At 62.0% G+C, this 19,677-nt stretch overlaps 1 protein-coding gene across 1 annotated transcript in view; it reads left to right on the top strand.

Annotated features, from left to right (window-relative positions):
- PLXNA1 (plexin A1) overlaps window positions 1-15,970 on the top strand; it is a 48,595-nt gene extending 32,625 nt beyond the window's left edge. The window contains exons 21-32 of the mRNA XM_042912611.1: window positions 1,986-2,128; window positions 3,640-3,896; window positions 4,169-4,235; window positions 6,765-6,911; window positions 7,020-7,179; window positions 7,972-8,075; window positions 8,325-8,421; window positions 8,751-8,941; window positions 9,109-9,278; window positions 10,881-11,093; window positions 11,174-11,324; window positions 13,099-15,970. Of these exons, the coding sequence (XP_042768545.1) occupies window positions 1,986-2,128; window positions 3,640-3,896; window positions 4,169-4,235; window positions 6,765-6,911; window positions 7,020-7,179; window positions 7,972-8,075; window positions 8,325-8,421; window positions 8,751-8,941; window positions 9,109-9,278; window positions 10,881-11,093; window positions 11,174-11,324; window positions 13,099-13,194 (1,796 nt within the window). The 3' untranslated portion in view covers window positions 13,195-15,970. The remainder of the gene's footprint in view (window positions 1-1,985; window positions 2,129-3,639; window positions 3,897-4,168; window positions 4,236-6,764; window positions 6,912-7,019; window positions 7,180-7,971; window positions 8,076-8,324; window positions 8,422-8,750; window positions 8,942-9,108; window positions 9,279-10,880; window positions 11,094-11,173; window positions 11,325-13,098) is intronic.
- Window positions 15,971-19,677: the final 3,707 nt, after the last annotated feature.

Raw genomic sequence — 19,677 nt, 5'->3', positions numbered from 1 at the left:
GTCCCTTATGACCCTGCTGTGTGAGCGGTGGAAGTCAGCTCAGAGAGGCTCCGGCAGGGAGACATCGCGTAGGCTCTCGCGCAGGGAAGGTCCGGGGTGCGTCTGACTTCCAGCACGGGTTCCTGTGTCTTCAGGCGTCTCTCCCTGTGGGGACGGGGCCGGCACCACAGGCAAGCTCAGCTTCCCCACTAGGCCCAGCTCTGCCCGATCCCTGACGCCACTCCTGGTCATGTGCCCCACTTCCCTGAAGCCCCCAACGGAGAGTGGGCAAACCCCAAGGGCAGGAGGGGGGTTCCCTGGAGAGTGGGATGGGTTCTGGCAGGCAGGGGCTGCAGGCGTCAGAGAAATGTGAGCTGTGGGCTCAGGGGTCTGCGGGAAAGGCCAGGGTGGCGGCTCCCAAGCTGGAACGGGGGGATGGCGCCCCATCTCTGTCCTGTGGGTCCCAGAGAGGCCAGTGTGCCCAATCACAGACTCATCCCTGGCACAGCAGACACTGCCATACCTGCTCATGTGTCAAGCGTGCTGCTGCTACAGGGTGGACGCATGGGGGTTGAGTGCCAGCAGCAGAGAGGTGGGCGCTCAGGCCAGGGCCTGCACGGAGCCCTCCCTGGTGGCCCAGGATGGAGACCCTGGGCTGCGCAGCAGCCGCTTGAGGGGGTGGGTTCAGCTGCTGTGTGTGCTCGGGGCTCTAGGCAGCAGGCAGCAGCCTTGGCCTGTGATGGCCATCCCCGAACCTGGGAGGCTTCTCTGGCTGGTGTGAGGTGGTGACACCTGGGCCCCGGACCAGCCTGGGATGGCCCCCATCTCCTCGTGGCCCCTGGCCTGCCGCCTCCTCAGGGAAGTTGGGGCTGTTACGAGAGGTGGATAGAGCTGCACTAACAGCGATCGACGGGTGAGGGATCCGACTTTTTGCAGATGGCCAGCCCGTAGCTCTGGGAGGCAGGTGGTGGGAGTGTACCTGTTCGGGGCATGAGGAAAGGGAGCTGAGTGGTAGGCAGAGTGTGAGGCCCGGTGGGTGACTGCTGCATGGGACCCTCAGGCCTGCTGCAGGCCTGGTATTGGGCTGTTCATAACTCCACCTGGCCCAGAGTGTCGCGTTTGCCCGGGACCTCTGCTTGGCTGAGAACCAGTCCCATGGGACCCAGGCAGGTGTGTGGGGCTTGGGTGGGAGACAGGTGGCCTGGGCGGGGGCCAGGATTGGGAACTCTGCAGGTGGGGTTCTCTTGGGGGTGAGGCAACCATGTGCTGAGGCCGGCGTGCAGGGGGCCTTTATCTGCCAGCGCTGTGTGGGTGCAGCGGCCGGCAGGCGCTCCAGGGCCAGCGGTCCCCGGCAGATGAAGGTCCCTGCTCTGAATTAAACCTGCCAGCCATCCCCCAGAGCCCGTCTAGCGTTCCTCTGGCTCTGGATCAGATAGTGCCTCCCTCGGGCTGTTGCAGAGCAGACACCTCACAGCTCTGGAATGTTCTGTTGAGGCCTGCCCCTGCCCTGCCTGCCTTTGTTTCTGAAAGAAGCAGAGTTGCCCGGAGCAGGTCGGGTGGTGTAGAGGGCCCGGCGGTCCGCGTTCATGCATGTGGTGGCGCGGAGGGCTTGGGGCCTGGGGAGAGCCTCCTGCCTCTCGTACCTGGCCACATCCCTTCTCTTACCAGAAGCTGAGACAGAAGAGCCACAGGGGTGATGCGCCCCCCAGGGTGGTGGAGAGAGCTGCCACCCGCAGTCTCCTGGCCCCCAAGTGCCCGCGTTAGATACGAGGAGCCCCTCCCACCTCGGCCCCAGGCCCAGTACCTTCTCTGCTGTTGTCTTGGTTAATCCTGTGACACGTCAGAGGGACAGAGAGTTTTTATCTGTGTGTTTGGACTGGGAAAACTGAGGAGTTTCCGGACGGTCACCCAGCCAGCAAGTAGCAGAGCCAGAGTATGAGCCTGGCCCTGCGGGTGGGAACGCTGGGGCTCTTGGGCACCTGCCCTGACACCTCGTCTGGCTGTAGCCTTTGCAGAGCTGCAGACGGACATCCACGAGCTGACCAACGACCTGGATGGTGCCGGCATCCCGTTCCTCGACTACCGGACATACGCCATGCGGGTGCTCTTCCCCGGGATTGAGGACCACCCAGTGCTCAAGGAGATGGAGGTGGGCTGTCGTCTGGGGCTCACTGGCACCTCTGCCCGCTCCTGGGGCTCCTGGGTCCTGGTGGGCGGCCTGGGAACCCTGGGGGGTGGCTCACACCTGTCGGGTGGGGGTGCTGGGAGGCAAGACCCTTGGCTTCCTTTAGTGCTTCGGCAGTGGCGGGGGGATGCGCCTGGCGGGCGTCTGGGGTCAGGGCCAGGCTTCATCCCAGCCGGCCGCCTTGGCTGGGGCCTGGGCTCATTGGGGCCTGCCTCTATTTTACGAAGTCCTTTAGCACACTGGGTACCACCTGTAGCTCACCCATCCCATCTCCTGTCTGGTTCTGGATTCCGAGCTTCTCTGGGCAGGGGGCTGCTGCCGTGCATGCTGGGAGGTGTGGGTGCCCAGCTAGAGTCTGCATGTGCGTTTGGGGTGAGTGTGTGGCGCTCAGAGAGCCGGGCTCTGCTCTGTAGGTGTTGGCAGTGCTCAGACTCTTGGCATGAGCTTAGTGAGGGCGAGAGGGCTGGCCCCAAAGTCCTCTCGGGGCCCCCAGCGGCAGGCCAGGAGTCCAGGCCCCAGCTAGGAACAGGCAGGGGGCTCGGTAAGTTGGCCTGGTCATGCTGTCCGGCTGAGGGGGTCCCATCTGCACACTTCGGATGTTGGGGAACCCACTCCCGATCGTAGCTCTGTCGGCCGGGCATTCCCTCCTCTGCTGTGCCGGAACGGGCCTTCCTGTCACTCTGGCTCCGGCCCGGGGCTGCTGTGGGCTGCTCATTGCCTCCTCATCCCTGCAGCTGCTGCCACGTCAAGGGTTTCACGTGCTCTACCGGGTCTGTTTCCCAATGTTGCCATCCACCGTGTTGGTCTTGCTGCCCTCATAGACTGTGCATTGTATTTGAGTCTTGTCACTTGTCTGCCTGGGCTGGGAGCACGTGTCCCTGGCAGCCTCTGGTATAGCCTTGTGGGGAATCTCCTATACTGACAAGCCTTGGTGTAGATAAGAGAGAGTAGGGACCCTGGGGCCAGCCATGCCTATGTTCCGTCCTTTTCCCCCCGCACTTCCATGCTGTGTGGCCCTGAACAAGCCCCTTTCTCTTCTGGATTTCGTTGTCTTCCTCTGTGAAAGGGGGAAGGTGGTTTCTGCCTTGGCGGTTGTGGGTGCAGAGTGGGACCATGGCCATACTTTGCTGGCGCCCAGCAGATGGGTCGTTGAGTCCAGCTTTCTCTTAGCTACTAGAGCTAGGGCTGCAGGAGGTAGCCGTCCCAGAGTCTGGCTGCGAAGAGGGTGGCCCTAGTTCTGCACCTCCCACTGACAGTGGTATGCCCTGGTCTATGCCCGTGGTGGGCGACTCAAGCGCCGGGCCATATCCATTCTGCCGAGGACGGTTGAGGCCCAGGGACCTGTCAGGGCAACGTGTCCCCCGCCTTCAAGGCCTGCTCTCTGGCCCTGCCCTCAGCCCCTCCGCCAGAAGGTCTGCATCCAGGCCGGGTGTCCCTCTGGGTCTGAGTGGGCCTGTGGCCTGCCCCTCCCCCAGGTGCAGGCCAACGTGGAGAAGTCGCTGACGCTGTTCGGGCAGCTGCTCACCAAGAAGCACTTCCTGCTGACCTTCATCCGCACGCTGGAGGCCCAGCGCAGCTTTTCCATGCGAGACCGCGGGAACGTGGCCTCGCTCATCATGACGGCCCTGCAGGGCGAGATGGAGTATGCCACGGGTGTGCTCAAGCAGCTGCTGTCCGACCTCATCGAGAAGAACCTGGAGAGCAAGAACCACCCCAAGCTGCTGCTGCGGCGGTGAGCCCGCAGGCCCGGGGGCCTAGCTGTCGCGTCAGGCGTGGGGAATCCTACTCCGGGGCACGCCGCACTGGCCCCCATCGGTGCCAAGGCAGAGCTGTCCCTGTTCAGAGGCCTGGCTCTGGGGGCAGGGGCTGGGGTCTCCATGGCAGTCCCCCAGCTGCCTGACGCCTGGGGTGCCTCTCGGGGCCTCACCTTCAGCTCCACGGGCGGCGGGTGGGGCGGGCACAGCGGCCCGAGTTAAGCCACCCCTGTCCATGTTGTGCCCCCAGGACCGAATCAGTGGCGGAGAAGATGCTGACCAACTGGTTTACTTTCCTTTTATACAAATTCCTGAAGGTAGGTGGGTGCCAGGGAGGAGAGGATGTCTGAGGCAGGGTGCCAGGCAGGTGAATGGGTTCAAGGGAAAAGGGAGAGAGCGGGACAAGCAGGTGGGGAGGGTGGGGGTCTCAGTCCAGCGTGGCTCATCAGGTCTCAGCACGAGCTCTCCAAGGACATGTGTCCGTTGGCCTCTTTCCTCCTTCTGGAGGCTGTCCACACCTCACCCAGCCCCGAAGCCTCTGTGGCGATCTGTTTGGGGGCCCACGGCTGGCATCTGGCTGAGCTGGAGTTTGGATACAAGCCCAGGTCTCTGTAGCTGAGCCCATGGCCCAGAGCCAAGGATGGAGAGGACACCTGGGCAGCACCTGGTGCTGGCCAGCCTGGCGAGGCTCCTGGGGGCTCCCGTTGGCCCCTGTTGTGGGGAGAGGGTGGCTGTCTGGGCTTCCTCTGTGGTTGCCTGGACAGGCTGCTGCAGCTGGAGAGAGCCCCCCACCCTCGGGAGACGAGCCCTGAAGGCCTGTGGCCAGCCTCAGAGTGGGGCAGAGGCTACATACGGGCCCTGGTGGATTTTGTTCCGAGTGTAAGTAGTTGGACTGGTCCCCTGTGCTTTAGAAACAAGATGATTTGGACCCAAGCGTCTGGCTTCCCTTAAAATCTGAAGGCTTGGCAGACGGGCCCACAGTCTTGAGAGGTGGGGGTTGGTGAGGCCCTGGTGCAGCCCGGTGTGCATGGTTTGTGTGTGCCCCACCTGGTGTCTGGTTGATGCTCTGCAGGTGGCCGAGGTCATGGGCAGCCCAATGGCTGCTGGGTGGCAGGGGTTGTGCTGGCACAGGCGGCCTGGGGCTGAATTTTGCCCAGAGCAAAGTCTTGACCCTGACCGGGGAGAGAGGTGTGGATTGGAAATGGGAACAGGTGCAAGAGGGGCAGGGGGTCAAGGGGACGAGGGATTTGAGCAAAGTCCTGAAGGAAGGGAAGGAGTTAGCCGGACAGAGGGAGCAAGGGCCCGGAGGTGGGTGCCAGGTCCAGCAAGACTGGTCTGGGGGAGCCTGGCTGAGGCTTGTGCAGTGGGGGCCACAGCAGGAGGTGACAACAGCAGTCTCAAAGTGACCTTATCGTAGCCGGTGATGGAGTTGTGCATTTCCCGTAAAAACGCAGTTCTGTGCAGACCACATCTGGTATACTTCCGTGCTCGTTAGGCTGTGTTCTAGAAGCCAAAAGAAGCAAGGGTTAGAGAGTGCAGACAGCTGGTGTTGAGGCCTGTCTCAGTGCCTCCCTGTCTGACCCCAATTCTGCACACCCAGAGAAAGGGGACTCATTTTGACATACGGTTCGAGAACCTAGGTTGGGCGCATGTTGTGTGTGGTTCCAGCGGCGGGTCAGGCCCCACAGGACACTACAGGCAGACGGACCGGGCGGGGGGCCGGGTGCAGTCTGCGGGTGGTGCTTTGGGCTCGCAGGCTGGTGCTGCTTTGTGCAGGGGTGGGGATAAGGGTGTAATGAACAGAGGGAGAGGGAGGCCGGATCTACTTGGAGTGCTCCCCCTTCTGATTCACTGTGCACGTGAGGGAGCGTGCTGAGCACGAGGAGATGGCCCAGGGCCACAAGGGGGGAGGTGGCCACGCTGGGACTACCCGCCCATACCCGTGGCAAGGAGGGACACCCGAGACTGGCCCCGGGCTGCTTCTGTCCACAGTGAAGGCCTGAGGGAGGAATTTCTGGTTGTAGGAACGGGCAGGTGCAGAAGGTGGGGACACGCTTGGTTGGAGGAGTAGGAGGTGGCCTTGGTGGCTGCGGTGTGGGGAGCTCGAGGGCACGTGGTCAGAGGCAGGGGCAAAGCAGACTTCTGCCGAGTGCCGATGGACCACCTCGGGTTGTTTTGGCCGTGGACTCCGGGTCCCGCGGGGCCGGTGAGTTGCTGCTCTGGGTCAGTAAGTCTGCACCTGTGACCTCATTGGCCTTGTGTCCTCAAGTAGTGGAAGGAGGGGCAGTGGGCCCCCGACATCTGACACATCACTGTCAGACATAGCATTGTGTGGCATAGGGTCCACCAGGCCTCGGGCCGTGGGGGTGGGACTGGGAGCCTGGGCTCCATCCTGGGTGTGGTGCTGGCTGCCACGGTCTGGCCCTGGTGAGTGGGGCTGGGGGCTGGCGTGTCGGTCCCACTGAGGCCTGGTGTGGGGGGAGGCTTCAGGGTGGAGTCGACTGGCCTCCGTCTTCTTTTGGCGGAAAGCCGGCTTGGCCACATGGTGTTCTTCTCCGTGTGCTCCTGACCCTCGTGGCTGAGGCCCCATTAGAATTTTCGCTTTGAAGTTCTCAGGGGCAGCTGGGCTGTTGCTTAACTTATTTATTCTCTTGCACAGTCTTCACTGGGCTCTGGAGCCAGGGTTCCCCTTGCCTCCCAGAAAGAATTTGGAAACGTTGCTCATTTCTCCTCGTGGGACGCATGCTCACAAATGCACCAGAAGCGGGGGGCGAAAGGTGGGGGCAGGGGCAGGGGCAGGGGCGACGTGTCCTGGAAACCCCCTGATGCCCGTCCGCCTGCTACAGGAGTGTGCAGGAGAGCCCCTTTTCATGCTCTACTGCGCCATCAAGCAGCAGATGGAGAAGGGCCCCATCGACGCCATCACTGGTGAGGCCCGCTACTCCCTGAGCGAGGACAAGCTCATCCGGCAGCAGATTGACTACAAGACACTGGTGAGCGCGAGCCCAGCCTTCCCGTCCAGCCCCGGCCCCTCGGCACGCCCCCGCACGGCCTGTGCCAGGAGAGCTGGGGGTTGACACCGTGCCCCTCCCCGCCCGCAGACCCTGAACTGTGTGAACCCCGAGAACGAGAATGCTCCCGAAGTGCCAGTGAAGGGACTGAACTGTGACACCGTGACGCAGGTTAAGGAGAAGCTGCTGGACGCCGTGTACAAGGGCGTGCCCTACTCCCAGCGGCCAAAGGCTGGGGACATGGACCTGGGTGAGCCCTGGAGGGGCCCTGATGCTGGCTGGCAGCATGTGTCAAGGCGTGAGGCAGAGGGGCAGCATCTGGGGGTGTGTCTGGGGCCACAGGTAACAAGCCAGGCACTGGGTGCTGGTCTGGAGGGTGCTGGAGGCCATGGGGGGTGTTGAGGGAAGGGATGTGGTCTGGGCTGGGCTCTGGAAAGCTCCCAGCCAGGGTGGAGTGGTGAAAGCAGGAAGAACACTTCCGAGGCTGCTGCCCTATCCAGGGAGGGTTCCCATGTGCCGTAGGAGGCGGTGGGCTGTGGGCGCTGGGGCGGGGGCTGCGCCGGCTCATGAGCCAGACAGGTAGGGACAGCTGCAGCGCTAGAAGGGCCAGAGGAGGAAGGGGAGGGCCAGGGCCAGGGAGCCCCACAGTTGCTGTGGCTGAGAGGCTAAGGGGTGGGGTGCCACGTTGGCCTTAAATGCCCGGCTGAGCTCTGGGCCTAGAGCTCTGGAAGGCAGGGCGTACCACGGGGGGAGGGGCAGCCAAAACAGGTAGAGGGCTGCCAGAGGGGGCATGGGCGGCAGCAGGGATGCGGGGTTAACCGCAGGGGTGCGTGCCTCCTGTTTGGAGCCCAGATGGGAGCTGCCTGGAGGGAGGGAGGGGCCTCGTCTCTCCCTTATTCTGCCCTTGGAGGCCTCTCACTCAGTGTCCTCAGGAAGCTCTGCCCCGCCAAGGCCTGGCCTTCCCACTGTGCCAGGAGGGAGCAGTTGGGTGGGTGGCCCCTGCCCAGGTGGCCCGCCCCTCCAGCGCTCACCTTCCCCGCAGAGTGGCGCCAGGGCCGTATGGCACGCATCATCCTGCAGGACGAGGACGTTACCACCAAGATCGACAATGACTGGAAGAGGCTGAACACTCTGGCTCACTACCAGGTGATCCTCTGGCCACAGCTGGGGCCTGTCCCCTTGGGGGCCCGGGGCAGTGTCCAGGCCTCTTGGGCTATGGGTGGCAGACCTCTCGGGGACGAGGAGAGAGGCCCCACACAGCCCTGGAGGGGCACTAGTAGGGAAACTGAGGTTCAGAATGTGTTAGGTGATTGGCCTCCAGGCACGGAGCCAGCAAGAGGGTGTCATCTGGGCCCCTGAGGGTGTGTCACACATCTCCTGGCCCTCTGCCTGCAGGTGACGGACGGGTCCTCAGTGGCACTGGTGCCCAAGCAGACGTCCGCCTATAACATCTCCAACTCATCCACCTTCACTAAGTCCCTCAGCAGATATGGTGAGTGACGGGGACACTGGGCAGGGCCTGCAGATCTGAGTGGGACGCCTACCCCGTGCTCCCTGCTGCAGGCTGGGAGGGGGTTTTGTCATGGCTTGTCACTTGGACATGGCCTTTCCCGCAAATTTGGAGGCTGACTCTCCCCAGTTGGCACATCGTGGCACATCTGTCCCCAGCAACCCAGGGAGGTGGGTCTGTTGACTGCACTTTTCAGATGAGGAAACTGAGGCTCAGGGGAGCTGCCTGGCCTGAGGCCACCCAGCTGGCACCAGGGCGAGCACGGGTGCTAGACGTGGCGAGGCTCCCAATGACGGGCACGGTGTCCGCAGAGAGCATGCTGCGCACGGCCAGCAGCCCCGACAGCCTCCGCTCACGCACGCCCATGATCACGCCCGACCTGGAGAGCGGCACCAAGCTGTGGCACCTGGTGAAGAATCACGACCACCTAGACCAGCGGGAGGGCGACCGAGGCAGCAAGATGGTCTCGGAGATCTACTTGACGCGGCTGCTGGCCACCAAAGTAGGCCTGCTGGCTGGGGGTGGGGACGCGGGGACAGCCAGGCCCAGGCCTCAGAAAGCCAAGCCCAGAGCAAAGCCCTCATCCTTGCCCTAGCCCGGGGGTTGTGGCCGGCTGCCCCAGCCACCTTGGCGGCCCCCCTTGAGCTCTGTGCCCTCGCTTGCATACAGGGCACGCTGCAGAAGTTTGTGGATGACCTGTTCGAGACCATCTTCAGCACGGCGCACCGGGGCTCGGCCCTGCCGCTGGCCATCAAGTACATGTTCGACTTCCTGGACGAGCAGGCCGACCAGCACCAGATCCACGACTCGGATGTGCGCCACACCTGGAAGAGCAACTGGTGCGTTCTGGGGATGGGGTTGGTGGGTCCCGGGGCAGAGGCTGCCGCGAGCAGGAGCGTGAGCTCTAGGGCGCAGCCGGGCAGGGCTGGCGGCTGCGGGGCTGTGGGAGGCTGTTCCCCAGGGGCTGGGACGTAGGAGAGAGGCCCCCTGGGGGCACTGCCTGTGAGCTGAGGCCAGCTGCTCTTCGGGTGGGCCTTCCTGACTCACCCCTCCTGGGGGTGTCTGTGGCTCCCCCACCCAGGGTCTGGGCACATCCCCTGCTCCGACTTGCAGGACCTGCCTTAGGCATGGGCGTTGGACATGCGCGTGTGTTTTCATGCGTGTGTATTCATGTGTGTTGGGATGTGCTTGGCTGTGTGCAGGTGTGTGAGTGTGGGCTGCTGTGTGAGAAGCAGGCGCGGCGGAATGGGCCCACGCTGGCCGGCTGCGGGGCGGATATGACAGAGCAAAGCACCCTTGAAGCTCTCACCCCTTCCTCCCCGGGGCCGGCGGCCACCGCCCTGTCTGGATGTTGTCTTTCTGAGCCTGACCGTGTGCCCTCCGCACCATTTGCCCTGTCTTCAGAGAAGCTCCTGTGCCTTTGGCCTCTGGCATCTTCCTCCCTTGTCCTCTGGTGATCTCAGCCCCTCCTGACACTTTGGCCTCTACGTGCTGCTGCTTCCCTAGCCTGGGATGCAGCCCGGTCCTTGTTGGGGCCCACTCTGGGCCTCCAGCTCCTGCCTGCCTCCCCTGTGCTCCTTGAGGGGTTCCACGGGGTGCTCCAGCTCCTGCCTGCCTCCCCTGTGCTCCTTGAGGGGTTCCACGGGGTGCTGGGGAAGAGGCAGTGCCGTATAGGTCTGCATTGTCCGGGGAATTTCCTGCGATGATGCGATGTTCTAGATCTCTGCTGTCCAGAGCAGTGGCTGGCAGCCATGTGTGGCTACTGAGCATTTGACACAAGACTAGTGCACAAAACAGGGAGTTTTAGGTTCACTTAATTCTATTTAATTAAACAGCCACACTAGTGGCTATTGGTTTCCTAGCCGATGGCTGTCTTAGAGGTGGCATTTTAGATGAAGAGGTCAGCTGTCTGTGGGGCTGGGTCCCCTGGATCCCTTCCTGGTCTTGCTTCCAGGGTGCATCTGGGTAGGAGCAGGGATGAGCCAGCCCAGGGGTGTCCCTGCCTTGGGGGTGAGCCTGTCCAGGTGTGAGCCAGCCCAGCAGTGTGCCTGCACAGGTGTGTGCATACCTGGGGGTGAGCCAGCCTGGGTGTGTGTGACCCCTGCAGTCGTGCAGGCCTAGGAGGACCCTGTGCAGGCCATGCACAGTGGGCACTCGAGGGTGAGGGAGCTCCTCTGGGTCTGTATGTCTCACCTACGTGTGCCTGTGTGGAGGGGACTATCCTCCAGGAGGCACCGAGTGGTGGGGACGCACAGCCCTCGCTCACTGAGAGTCCTGGCTTTCTGTGGGCCTCAGTTGTCCCATCTGCGAGGAAGTCCATGGCCACCATGAAGGTCAGAGCCAGGAGGGCTGTGGGACCTCTGGCTGGCCCCTTCTCTGGGCCATCCAGAAGGGGTGCTGAGGCCCTGTTTGACCACGCGCCTGGGCCTGCCTGCCTGCAGCCTGCCCCTGCGCTTCTGGGTGAACGTGATCAAGAACCCACAGTTCGTGTTCGACATCCACAAGAGCAGCATCACAGACGCCTGCTTGTCTGTGGTGGCCCAGACCTTCATGGACTCCTGCTCCACGTCTGAGCACAAGCTGGGCAAGGACTCGCCCTCTAACAAACTGCTCTACGCCAAGGACATCCCCAACTACAAGAGCTGGGTGGAGAGGTGAGTCGGGCGCCGGGGCGCCAGGCAGGTGGGTGAGGGGCTGGGACCCAGCTCATGGCCCGCCCTGCCGCCCCTTGTAGGTACTACGCTGACATCGCCAAGATGCCCGCCATCAGCGACCAGGACATGAGCGCCTACCTGGCCGAGCAGTCGCGGCTACACCTGAGCCAGTTCAACAGCATGAGCGCCTTGCACGAGATCTATTCCTACATCACTAAGTACAAGGACGAGGTGAGCGTGTGCACTCGCCCTCACCCACAGCCACCTGTTCCACACCCGCCTGGCCCAGACCCCTGCCAGGCTCCCACCCCGAGGTCCCTTGGGCCACCCCTGCCCCGCTGGCCCCTCCCCAGGTATCAGGACTGACCAGGTGCTTTTCCTTTCCATTCTGGACCCCAACCAGCCACCTCACTCGCTGGGGCAGGAAGGGAATGTCGTTATGACTCCGTTCCAGGCCTCAGGGTCGGGCTGGGCTGCAGTAGGTCAGGGATTGTGTGGTCGGTGTGGGGCATGGGGGAGCGCATGGCAGTGTCTTTCCAAAGTGGAGACCGTGGGTCAGTGCAGGACCGTTCCCTGAGGGGCCGTTAGGAGGTTTATCGGCTGTCTCCAGGGCAGGGCACCAGGCCTTTCCTCAACCTTTAATACCTTCCTTGCTGACCTGGAGTGAGGCCTCAGGAGGTCTCCTTGGCATCTGCGCAGAGCTGGGGCTCCCTGAGCCGCTGGAGGAGGGAGGATGGACTTACAGACTGGATTGGATGGTGCACACAGGGCTGGAGAGGCAGGATGGGCGTGGCCAATGCCAGGACCCTAAGGCCAGAGTAGGCCCTGCTGCAGGACCGCAGAGGCCATGAGGCCCAATCAGAGCCAGCCCTAGAGGAGGGGTAGGGAAGGCTCAGGCAGGGTTTGTCACGGTGTGCAGACCTCGAGGAACTTGGGCTTTTCCCTGAGTGAGACGGGCCATCAAGGTTTAGAGCCATGACTGGACCGCCAGATACCAGAGGATGGGAGGCGGGGGCCAGTGGGGGCTGTGGCTGTGCTGCCAGGCCCACTCGGTTCGGGGGCTGGGCCTTCCCCATCTGACAGGCTGTGGGCCTGATTTCAGACCTGCAGCCCAGTGATGGGAAGTGGGGCAGGCTGCAGGAGGCACGGGTCTGAGGGGCGAGGGGTCCAGCTATTCAAGTTTGAGGGGCAGAGGACCTGAGAGCAGGAGTGTCAGGGTCTAGGCCAGGGTGTGGGGTCAGCAACTGAGGGAAGGACCTTGGCCTGTGAATGGAGGAGGTGGCCCCAGAGGTGAGTCCAGAGCCCGGAGGGGACGGGTAGGGCCCTGGGACAGAGAGGCAGGGACAGGCCGTGGGCAGGTGGCCCAGCGCCAAGGAGGATGAGTTGTGGACTGAAGCCCGCCTTCCTTCAGCCCTCGAGGGAAAGCGGAGGGAAGCTAGCAGTCCTCTCCGAGGAGCTCTGCTGTAACGGGGTGCAGAGGGACAGGCGGTAGTTGGAGGGGGCCAGGTGCAGGGAGGTGGCTGCAAGGCTGCGTGCCACTTGGCTGCTGGCCTGCCTGACGCAGGAGTGCGGGCAGAGGGCCCGACAAGAGCCCGGTGCTGCTTCTCCCGGCCGAGCTGGGGTGCAGAGCAGGCTGTGTGGGGGTGGTGTCTGTGCCCCGGGAGGCCAGGCCCTGCTGTGACAGACAGATGAGGACGCCACACCAAGAGGACTCAAAGGGCTGGCTGTGAGTAAGCCTTGTGTGGCGTTGGTGTTTCGGGGATCCAGAGTAGGAATGGCAACCCGGGGGCCTCATTCTCCACGCCGGGATCCTGGGGGGTCTAGGCTCAACCCAGGCCTCTTAGCCGAGGACGGAGCGGCTGGAACCTGGCACTGGCTCCAGAGACCCCGCCGGTCACGACTGTGTGACATGCTCCCTGGGCACCCTCCAAGCTTCCGTGTACCCCACCCCCCGCGAGCAGGCGGCCCCAGCCAGGCCCGCTGACGCCCCCGCCCCCCTCTGCAGATCCTGACGGCCCTGGAGAAGGATGAGCAGGCACGGCGGCAGCGGCTCCGGAGCAAGCTGGAGCAGGTGGTGGACACGATGGCCCTGAGCAGCTGAGACACTAGGCCATCAGCACCCAGTGGGAGTTGAGCGAGAGGGCCCGCGGGGACGGCCTCCGTCCGGCAGCCAGAGCTGGGAGGCCCCGGAGGCAGCCTCGCCCCCACTGTGCCAAGTGCCGGTGCGCTCAGGGCCGGCGTGCAGCCCAGTGTCCTCCCGGCCCTCCCCCTCCTCCTCCTGCCTGGCGGGGGTCCCAGTGCTTCTCGGTGTGGGTGACCGTGCCTGTAGCACCTTCTGTGCCCGGAACTGCTCGCCGCAGGGCTGGGGGAGACCGGGTGTGACCCCTGGCTTTTGGGAGAAGAGGGTAACCGCCGGGGACCTGGGGGTAAGGCTGGAGCCCTCCAGGAAGGGGTAGCCAGCCTGGTCTGTCTCCTTGAGGCCGTGCTGCCCAGGTCAGAGGGCCGGGACGGGGGGCCAGGAGGGCGTCAGCCGCTCCCGGCTTCCCGGGCGGAGCGCGAGGCCCAGGGCCTGACGGCAGCCCAGGGGAAGGCCGAGTGGCCAGGGCCCAGCCGAGGAGAGTTCAAGTCGTCCGCCCGTCGTGCTGCCCACCTGCCGCGTCTGGCACCTCCACGCTCGCTGCTGCCCCACCGCCACCATCCTCCGATTCACCGCGTGCTGTCCGCGGCCGCGGCCGAGGCCAGAGCACCACGTCCACCTCGCCCAGAGAGGCCCCAGCTCCCTCCTATGGAGGGGCTGCAGAATGGTTCCCTCGAAGCCCCCAGGCGGCTTCCAGAAGGACTTGGTGACTCCTCTCCTGTCCTCAGGGCTGTGCCTCTGGGAGCCACTGGGGCCTGGGGCTCCGGGTCCTGAGCGCAGGTTCCCATTATTTATTCCCCCACCTCACCGCTCCCAGCACCCACCCCTGGGCGGGCCGTGCTCTCCGACTGTGCAGGTCTTGGGAGCAGCCCCCGAGCACCCTCCTCCCTTCCGCCCTCTCTGTGTCCCCTGCTCTCCACTCCACCTTCAGCGGCTTCCAGTCTGGTGTCTCTGAGCGTGCGGGCCCCTCAAGAGCGGTGGGACACCTGGGGACTTGGTTTATGTAGGAGGAATAAAGAAACCCTGCTGTACTCTGCGCGGGCGGCCATGGCTGTGGCAGGGCCCCTGCGGGTAGAACGCAGTGACCAGAGGGCCTGGAGGTCGGCTCTGCCCACCCTGCCCTCAGTGAGCAAGAAAGAACAAATTTTTAATTAAAAAAAACAAAAAACAAAAAAAACCCTGTACATATATATATATCTATATATATGTGGCTCTAGCCTCAGTCTCCAGCCCCAGTGGGGTCCTGTATAGTTAACTGGAGAAGGAGAAATTTTACGATGTAGAATAAGGAAATTAAGGCGGTGGGAAAGCAATACCAAATGGTCGTGGAGAAAGTGGCCAGGGTTTCCCTGACTGGAGCCCCCCACCCAGGCCTCTGCCCCTCGACCTGTGGGTCATCCTGTTTTTGTTTTGTTGTGAGGAGGAGAGAACTTCTCGCTGGCCCCTCGAGAGCGTCCAGGGCGCGGGGCCGTGGATTCCTGCATGACTGTGCTAGCGTTTAGTCTGACTTGATCTTTTTAAAACTGCAAGTGTTGAATACTAGAGGTTGTTAGGCCCTTTTTTTATGTTTTTTAATTAAGCAGTCACATGTGAAAGCGAACGAGCGGCCCGGCCCCTTTTCAATTCACTTTTTCGACGGTACTAAAGATTCCCACGGACTTTAAGGGACAGCTAACTGTGGCCGGCCCTGCGCCCACGGGCTGCCCGTCTTGGGGTCCCCCTCTCCTAAGCAGCGTGAGCCACACCTTGGAGATCAGGTCGGGGGCCTCCCCCTCTCGTCAGGGAGCTGCATGAAATCCGAGCACAGGAAGCTCCCGGAACGGGGCAGATGGGGGTCTTACGGGCACTGGGCAGGGCTCCCGCCTCCCGCTGCCAGGGGTGCCCCAGTGGAGCTCAGGTTGGCCCCTGTCCCCGGCACAGCCAAGCTGAGGACAGTCCGTCTAGAGATCAGGCTGTCTTCTGGTAGCCGCTTTCCTTGACCTGGATTCTCGTCCTTGGGTGCACCCCTGCCTCCCCTCTGGTGTAGCCTGGCCATGCCTGGGGGCAAGCCTCTGTCCCCACCCCACCCCCGAAAGTCTTCCCAGGGCGCCAGCTTCTACTTGAAGCCCCCGTTCTTCCAGTTCTGTGAGGGTCAGGTTGGGACTGCTCAGCCCCTGTGCCCCCCTTCCCACTCTTCAGAATCCAGTTCTAGCCCCTTCCCCCACCCTCCCTGGTCCCCGCAGAGCTGAGCCTCTGTGCCTGCCTCTGGGAGGCTACAGGTTCCAGGGCGGTGCCCTCCTTGTGGCCTAGTCACCTGGACGGTGGGCGGGCAGGGCAGCGGTGGCCGAGGGAGGCGCAAGCACTTTAGCAGTCCGTGTTTACATGCGAGCCCCTGGCGCTGGTCCTGCCCTGCCCTCACCGGTGCGGCAGGCCCCGAACCTACCTTCCTGCTGGGTCTGCAGTCAGACCCCATGTTCTCCCCGTCACTACTCCCAACTCTGTAGCACCCCACTGGCACCTGTGCATGGACTCCTGCCGGGGGCTCCGACCCCAACACGGGCATGAGGACCTGGCAGGAGCCTGGAATTGGAGCCCTGCTCTGCGTGGCGAGGGTGGTTGCCTTTGTCCCAAAGGCCCTGCTGCAGCCCGGGGCTTGGGCGATCCAGGCCACGGTGTGGGGTGCAAGGGCTCCCAGCTTGTCCCAGACACTGCTGCTATCACCTGCCCTGCTACTGCCACTCCTCACCCCCCCTTCCCCCCCCCCCCCCCCGCCCGCCCTTCCCTGCTCTGCACCATCTCAGGAGTGTCCAGGATAGTTCACACCTCGGTCTGGGAGCCTGGTCCCTCCATATACCTCGAGCTTGCCCTGTACTTCCTGACCCAGGGCCCGAGGAGCCGGGGTGGGGGCTGTGGAAGCGGGACCTGGGGCGCCTGAGACCAAGGGCCCTGAACATCCCTCCCGCCCTCCCTACTTTGGCCTCGCTGAGAGCACCCCCACCCCGGTTCCCCAGTTCTGGATCTGATGGCTCACGTCGTTGGTGCTACACAAGCTAGAATAGATATATTTAGAGAGAGAGACAGATATTTTTAAGACGAAGCCCACAATTAGCTGTCCTTTAACGCCACAGAGCCCCCACCCAAAAGAAGAGCGATCACTCGGCCGGCCTGAGCCGCCCCCTCAGCCACTGTTCTCCAGCAGGAGCAGCATGGCCGACCGGGCGCTCGGCCCGCGGACTGTGTAAATATACGGCTGTTTCCTATTTTACTGTTCTTCAGATTTAGTACTTGTAAATACACACACACATTAAGGAGAGATTAAACATTTTTGCTAAATCTCTCGGCTCTGCGTGTTCCTTGCTGGGAGGGGTTTGGGGCAGGTCCTACACCTGAGCAGCATTGGCCAGTCGAGGCGGGACCCTTGCCTGCCAAGCTGGGGCTCGCAGAGGTGTGGCGGCATCAGCCGGGCCAGGCCTTGGGGGTTTGGTGCTCTGGGGCGGGATCCCGTGCTTGGCTGTTTGGAGGCACTTTGGAACCATCAGCCGACCCTGAAAAACACCAAAGCCCAAGCCCCTCAGTTCCCACTGGGACTCCACCATGCCCTCAGTGAGCAAGAAAGAACAAATTTTTAATTAAAAAAAAAATATTATATATATATATATATATATATATATATATATATATATATATATATATATATCAGTCTCCAGCCCCAGCATGGTCCTGTATAGTTGAGAAGAAATTTTACAAATGTAGAATAAGGAAATTAAGGCAGTGGGAAAAAGCAATGCTGTCACTGGGGCCCACACAGCACAGAGTCCTGGACTCACGTGCAGCCCAGAGCTGTTCCCCAGGGGCCTTGTCACCACGCAGATTCTGCTGCCCAGAGCCAGGAGTGGCCTGGGTGCTCCAGTGACCTCAGGCCCCTTCCTGGGACAGGAAGGGCCTGGGGCTGTGCTTACCAGACGTTCTCAGCCGGGAGCATGCTTTGTGGGGAGCCCTGTGGCTGAGGAACCCCGCGGGAAATGTTGGCTGCCTTCACAGCACAGACTAGCACAGACTAGCACAGACTAGCGCATTCCGTCCCCTGAAAACTGTGGCAAATACTTTTCGGGAGAAAAAGGTGTCGGTGTAACCTCCGCCAGCATGCGGCTCTGGGCAGGGGCCTCGTCTCTAGGCCCGCTTTCCTCCATGGCCCAACAGGGATGGCCGTTCCTGCCCCAGAGGGTGGGCACGGGGGCCAGCTGTGGTGCATTTGGATGAGGCAGGCCTGTATCCGGTGGGACAGGCGTGACACATCCCCAAAGGACATACCTGTCGATCGACCAACCATGACCGGTGTACGAACTGGTTTGGAACTTTATGAGACGAGGCCATTACCCCCAACAGACGGGGAGCTGAGGGGCCCCCAGCGGTAAGTGACAGAGCCAGATGGAAAACCGGCCGCGACATATCCAGGAGGGAGTTTCCCAGAGAGCCCGGGCAGCGCTCCGGCCTGCCTTCCTGCTCTATCTTTCCTTCCCAAGGGCTGTGACAGTGGTCCATAAATCATAATCAATACCTCCTGCTCCAAAATGGGCCGTCCTGACAGCCGGGCTGCAGGCGTTGAGCTCAGCGCCAGGCTCAATTACTAAAGAGAAATCAGTGTAATCACCATGAAATTGCGTCGGAAACAAATTTAGCAAATGCGTCCCGCTTGGGGTGTGACGCGGCCCATTCTCATGGCTCGGTCCCCTCCAGCTTTCCGGCACAATCAGTCCTGCCTCAATTACCCTCGTTAGGCCGCCGAGGGCTCCAGCCCCACCAGCCTGAAAGTAGGCGATCGCCTCTGAGCCGCAATCAGCGCTCGCTGCGCTGTGATCACGCGTAATTACACAGCAAGCACCGTGCGGGAGGGAGGCAGGCGCCTTCTGATTGCCGCACACGTTGGCTCGTCGAGGGTATTAAAACCATCAGCTATTAATACCAGGGCTTGCTGGCTGTGCTGGGTGGGGCATGTCAACGGGGCTGTCTGTGGGTGGCAGAGGGGTGAGGCTGCGCTCTGCGCTTGTCAGCTCTGGGGCTGGCGAATCAGAAGCTGCAGGAGGCCAGAGACCACTTGGGAGGTTTCTGCGATGTCCCCGAAGAGCCTTGGCACCATTGTGCCCCTTTGGGGCCTTCCGGGATGCCCAGCGGCACGTGAGATGGTGTTGCTTCATGGGCATGTGTGGCCTTTCTGAAAATGGGCTGGGTGACCCGTTCCCACCGTTGGATTGTCAGCGGAAGTGACTTACGGCGCGTCCAGGTGGGGCCTATAGTCCTGCGCTGAGGATCCTGAGAGCAGAGCTTCCAGCCAGCCTGCCGTGCGCACAGGGCTTGAGCTCAGAACAGTAGCAGGTGTGCGAGACACGGTCATTTGGGGAACTTTCTGCAGAGCAGCCCAGACTCTGCTGACTGATAGGGGCTGGAAGCATTGTAGCCCCATCTGAGACAGGAGGACCTGAGGACAAGGAGAGGTGAGATCAGTCATCGCCCACAGACACAGCACTGTCAATGCCAGAGCCAGGATTCAAACTCAACTCACTCGGGGTCTTACTATGTAGCTTGAGAAATCCACTTTCTAGCCATCATCGCCCGTTCCGGTGAAAACCACCCCAACAAAATAACCAAGCATATTTTTCTTCTGGCAGGGGTGGGGGGGGGTCTCCATTATAAATATCTTCACCTAAGCTAAACTGGCTTGAGCAATGAAAGGGAACCGGTTGCCTCCTGTGATAGAAAAGTCCAAGGGTGTGTCTAGCTTCAGGCCTGGCTGGATCCAGGAGCTCGATGAGGTCATGAGGAATCTGTCTTCTTCTCTGTCATCTGTACTGGTTCATTCTCAGGCAGGGCTCTCCCCAAGCAGGAGGCACCAATGACTGCCAGCGGCTGTAGGCTTACCAAAGCACGTGTCCAAGTAGAGATTTCATTAGCCAACTTTAGGGCACACGTCTCCATTTGAACCAAACATTTTGGCCTGGAGAACGAGGTGCTCTGATTAGCCGGATTCAGGTCACACGCCCAGTGGGAGGAGGAGTCAGTCCATTTGCTGCTCAGGGTTTTGCAAACTGTGTAGAACCGTGCATTCCAGGACCAGGGAGCCTCATGTAGTTTGTAAGTTCTGGCTGTGTCTGTGCGCAGGACGCCTGAGGGGACGGATGGATTGTTGGAGGTGTGTGGGGGCATTTCTTTGATTATCCATCTCTTCCCAGGGGGCCCGTAATTAAGTGCTGACTGCCCACTCGAAATGCACTTAAAATGCCCGAGTCTTACCTGCCACCCGGCTTCTGCTGCCCACGTGACCTTGGTTGAGGGGGAGATCTGGCGTAAGACTAGCCATGATACCAGGGAGCCCTGCCAGGTGGGGCCAGGCTGGGGGCAGCGGGGAGGTGACAGGGAAGCTGTGACACACCTCTGGCCATGAGAGGTGATTCACCCCTGGGCACACATTGG

This window comes from Panthera leo, chromosome A2 (genome assembly GCF_018350215.1).
Source record: "Panthera leo isolate Ple1 chromosome A2, P.leo_Ple1_pat1.1, whole genome shotgun sequence".
Lineage (NCBI taxonomy): Eukaryota > Metazoa > Chordata > Mammalia > Carnivora > Felidae > Panthera > Panthera leo.
This window is presented reverse-complemented; position numbering and strand designations above follow the sequence as displayed.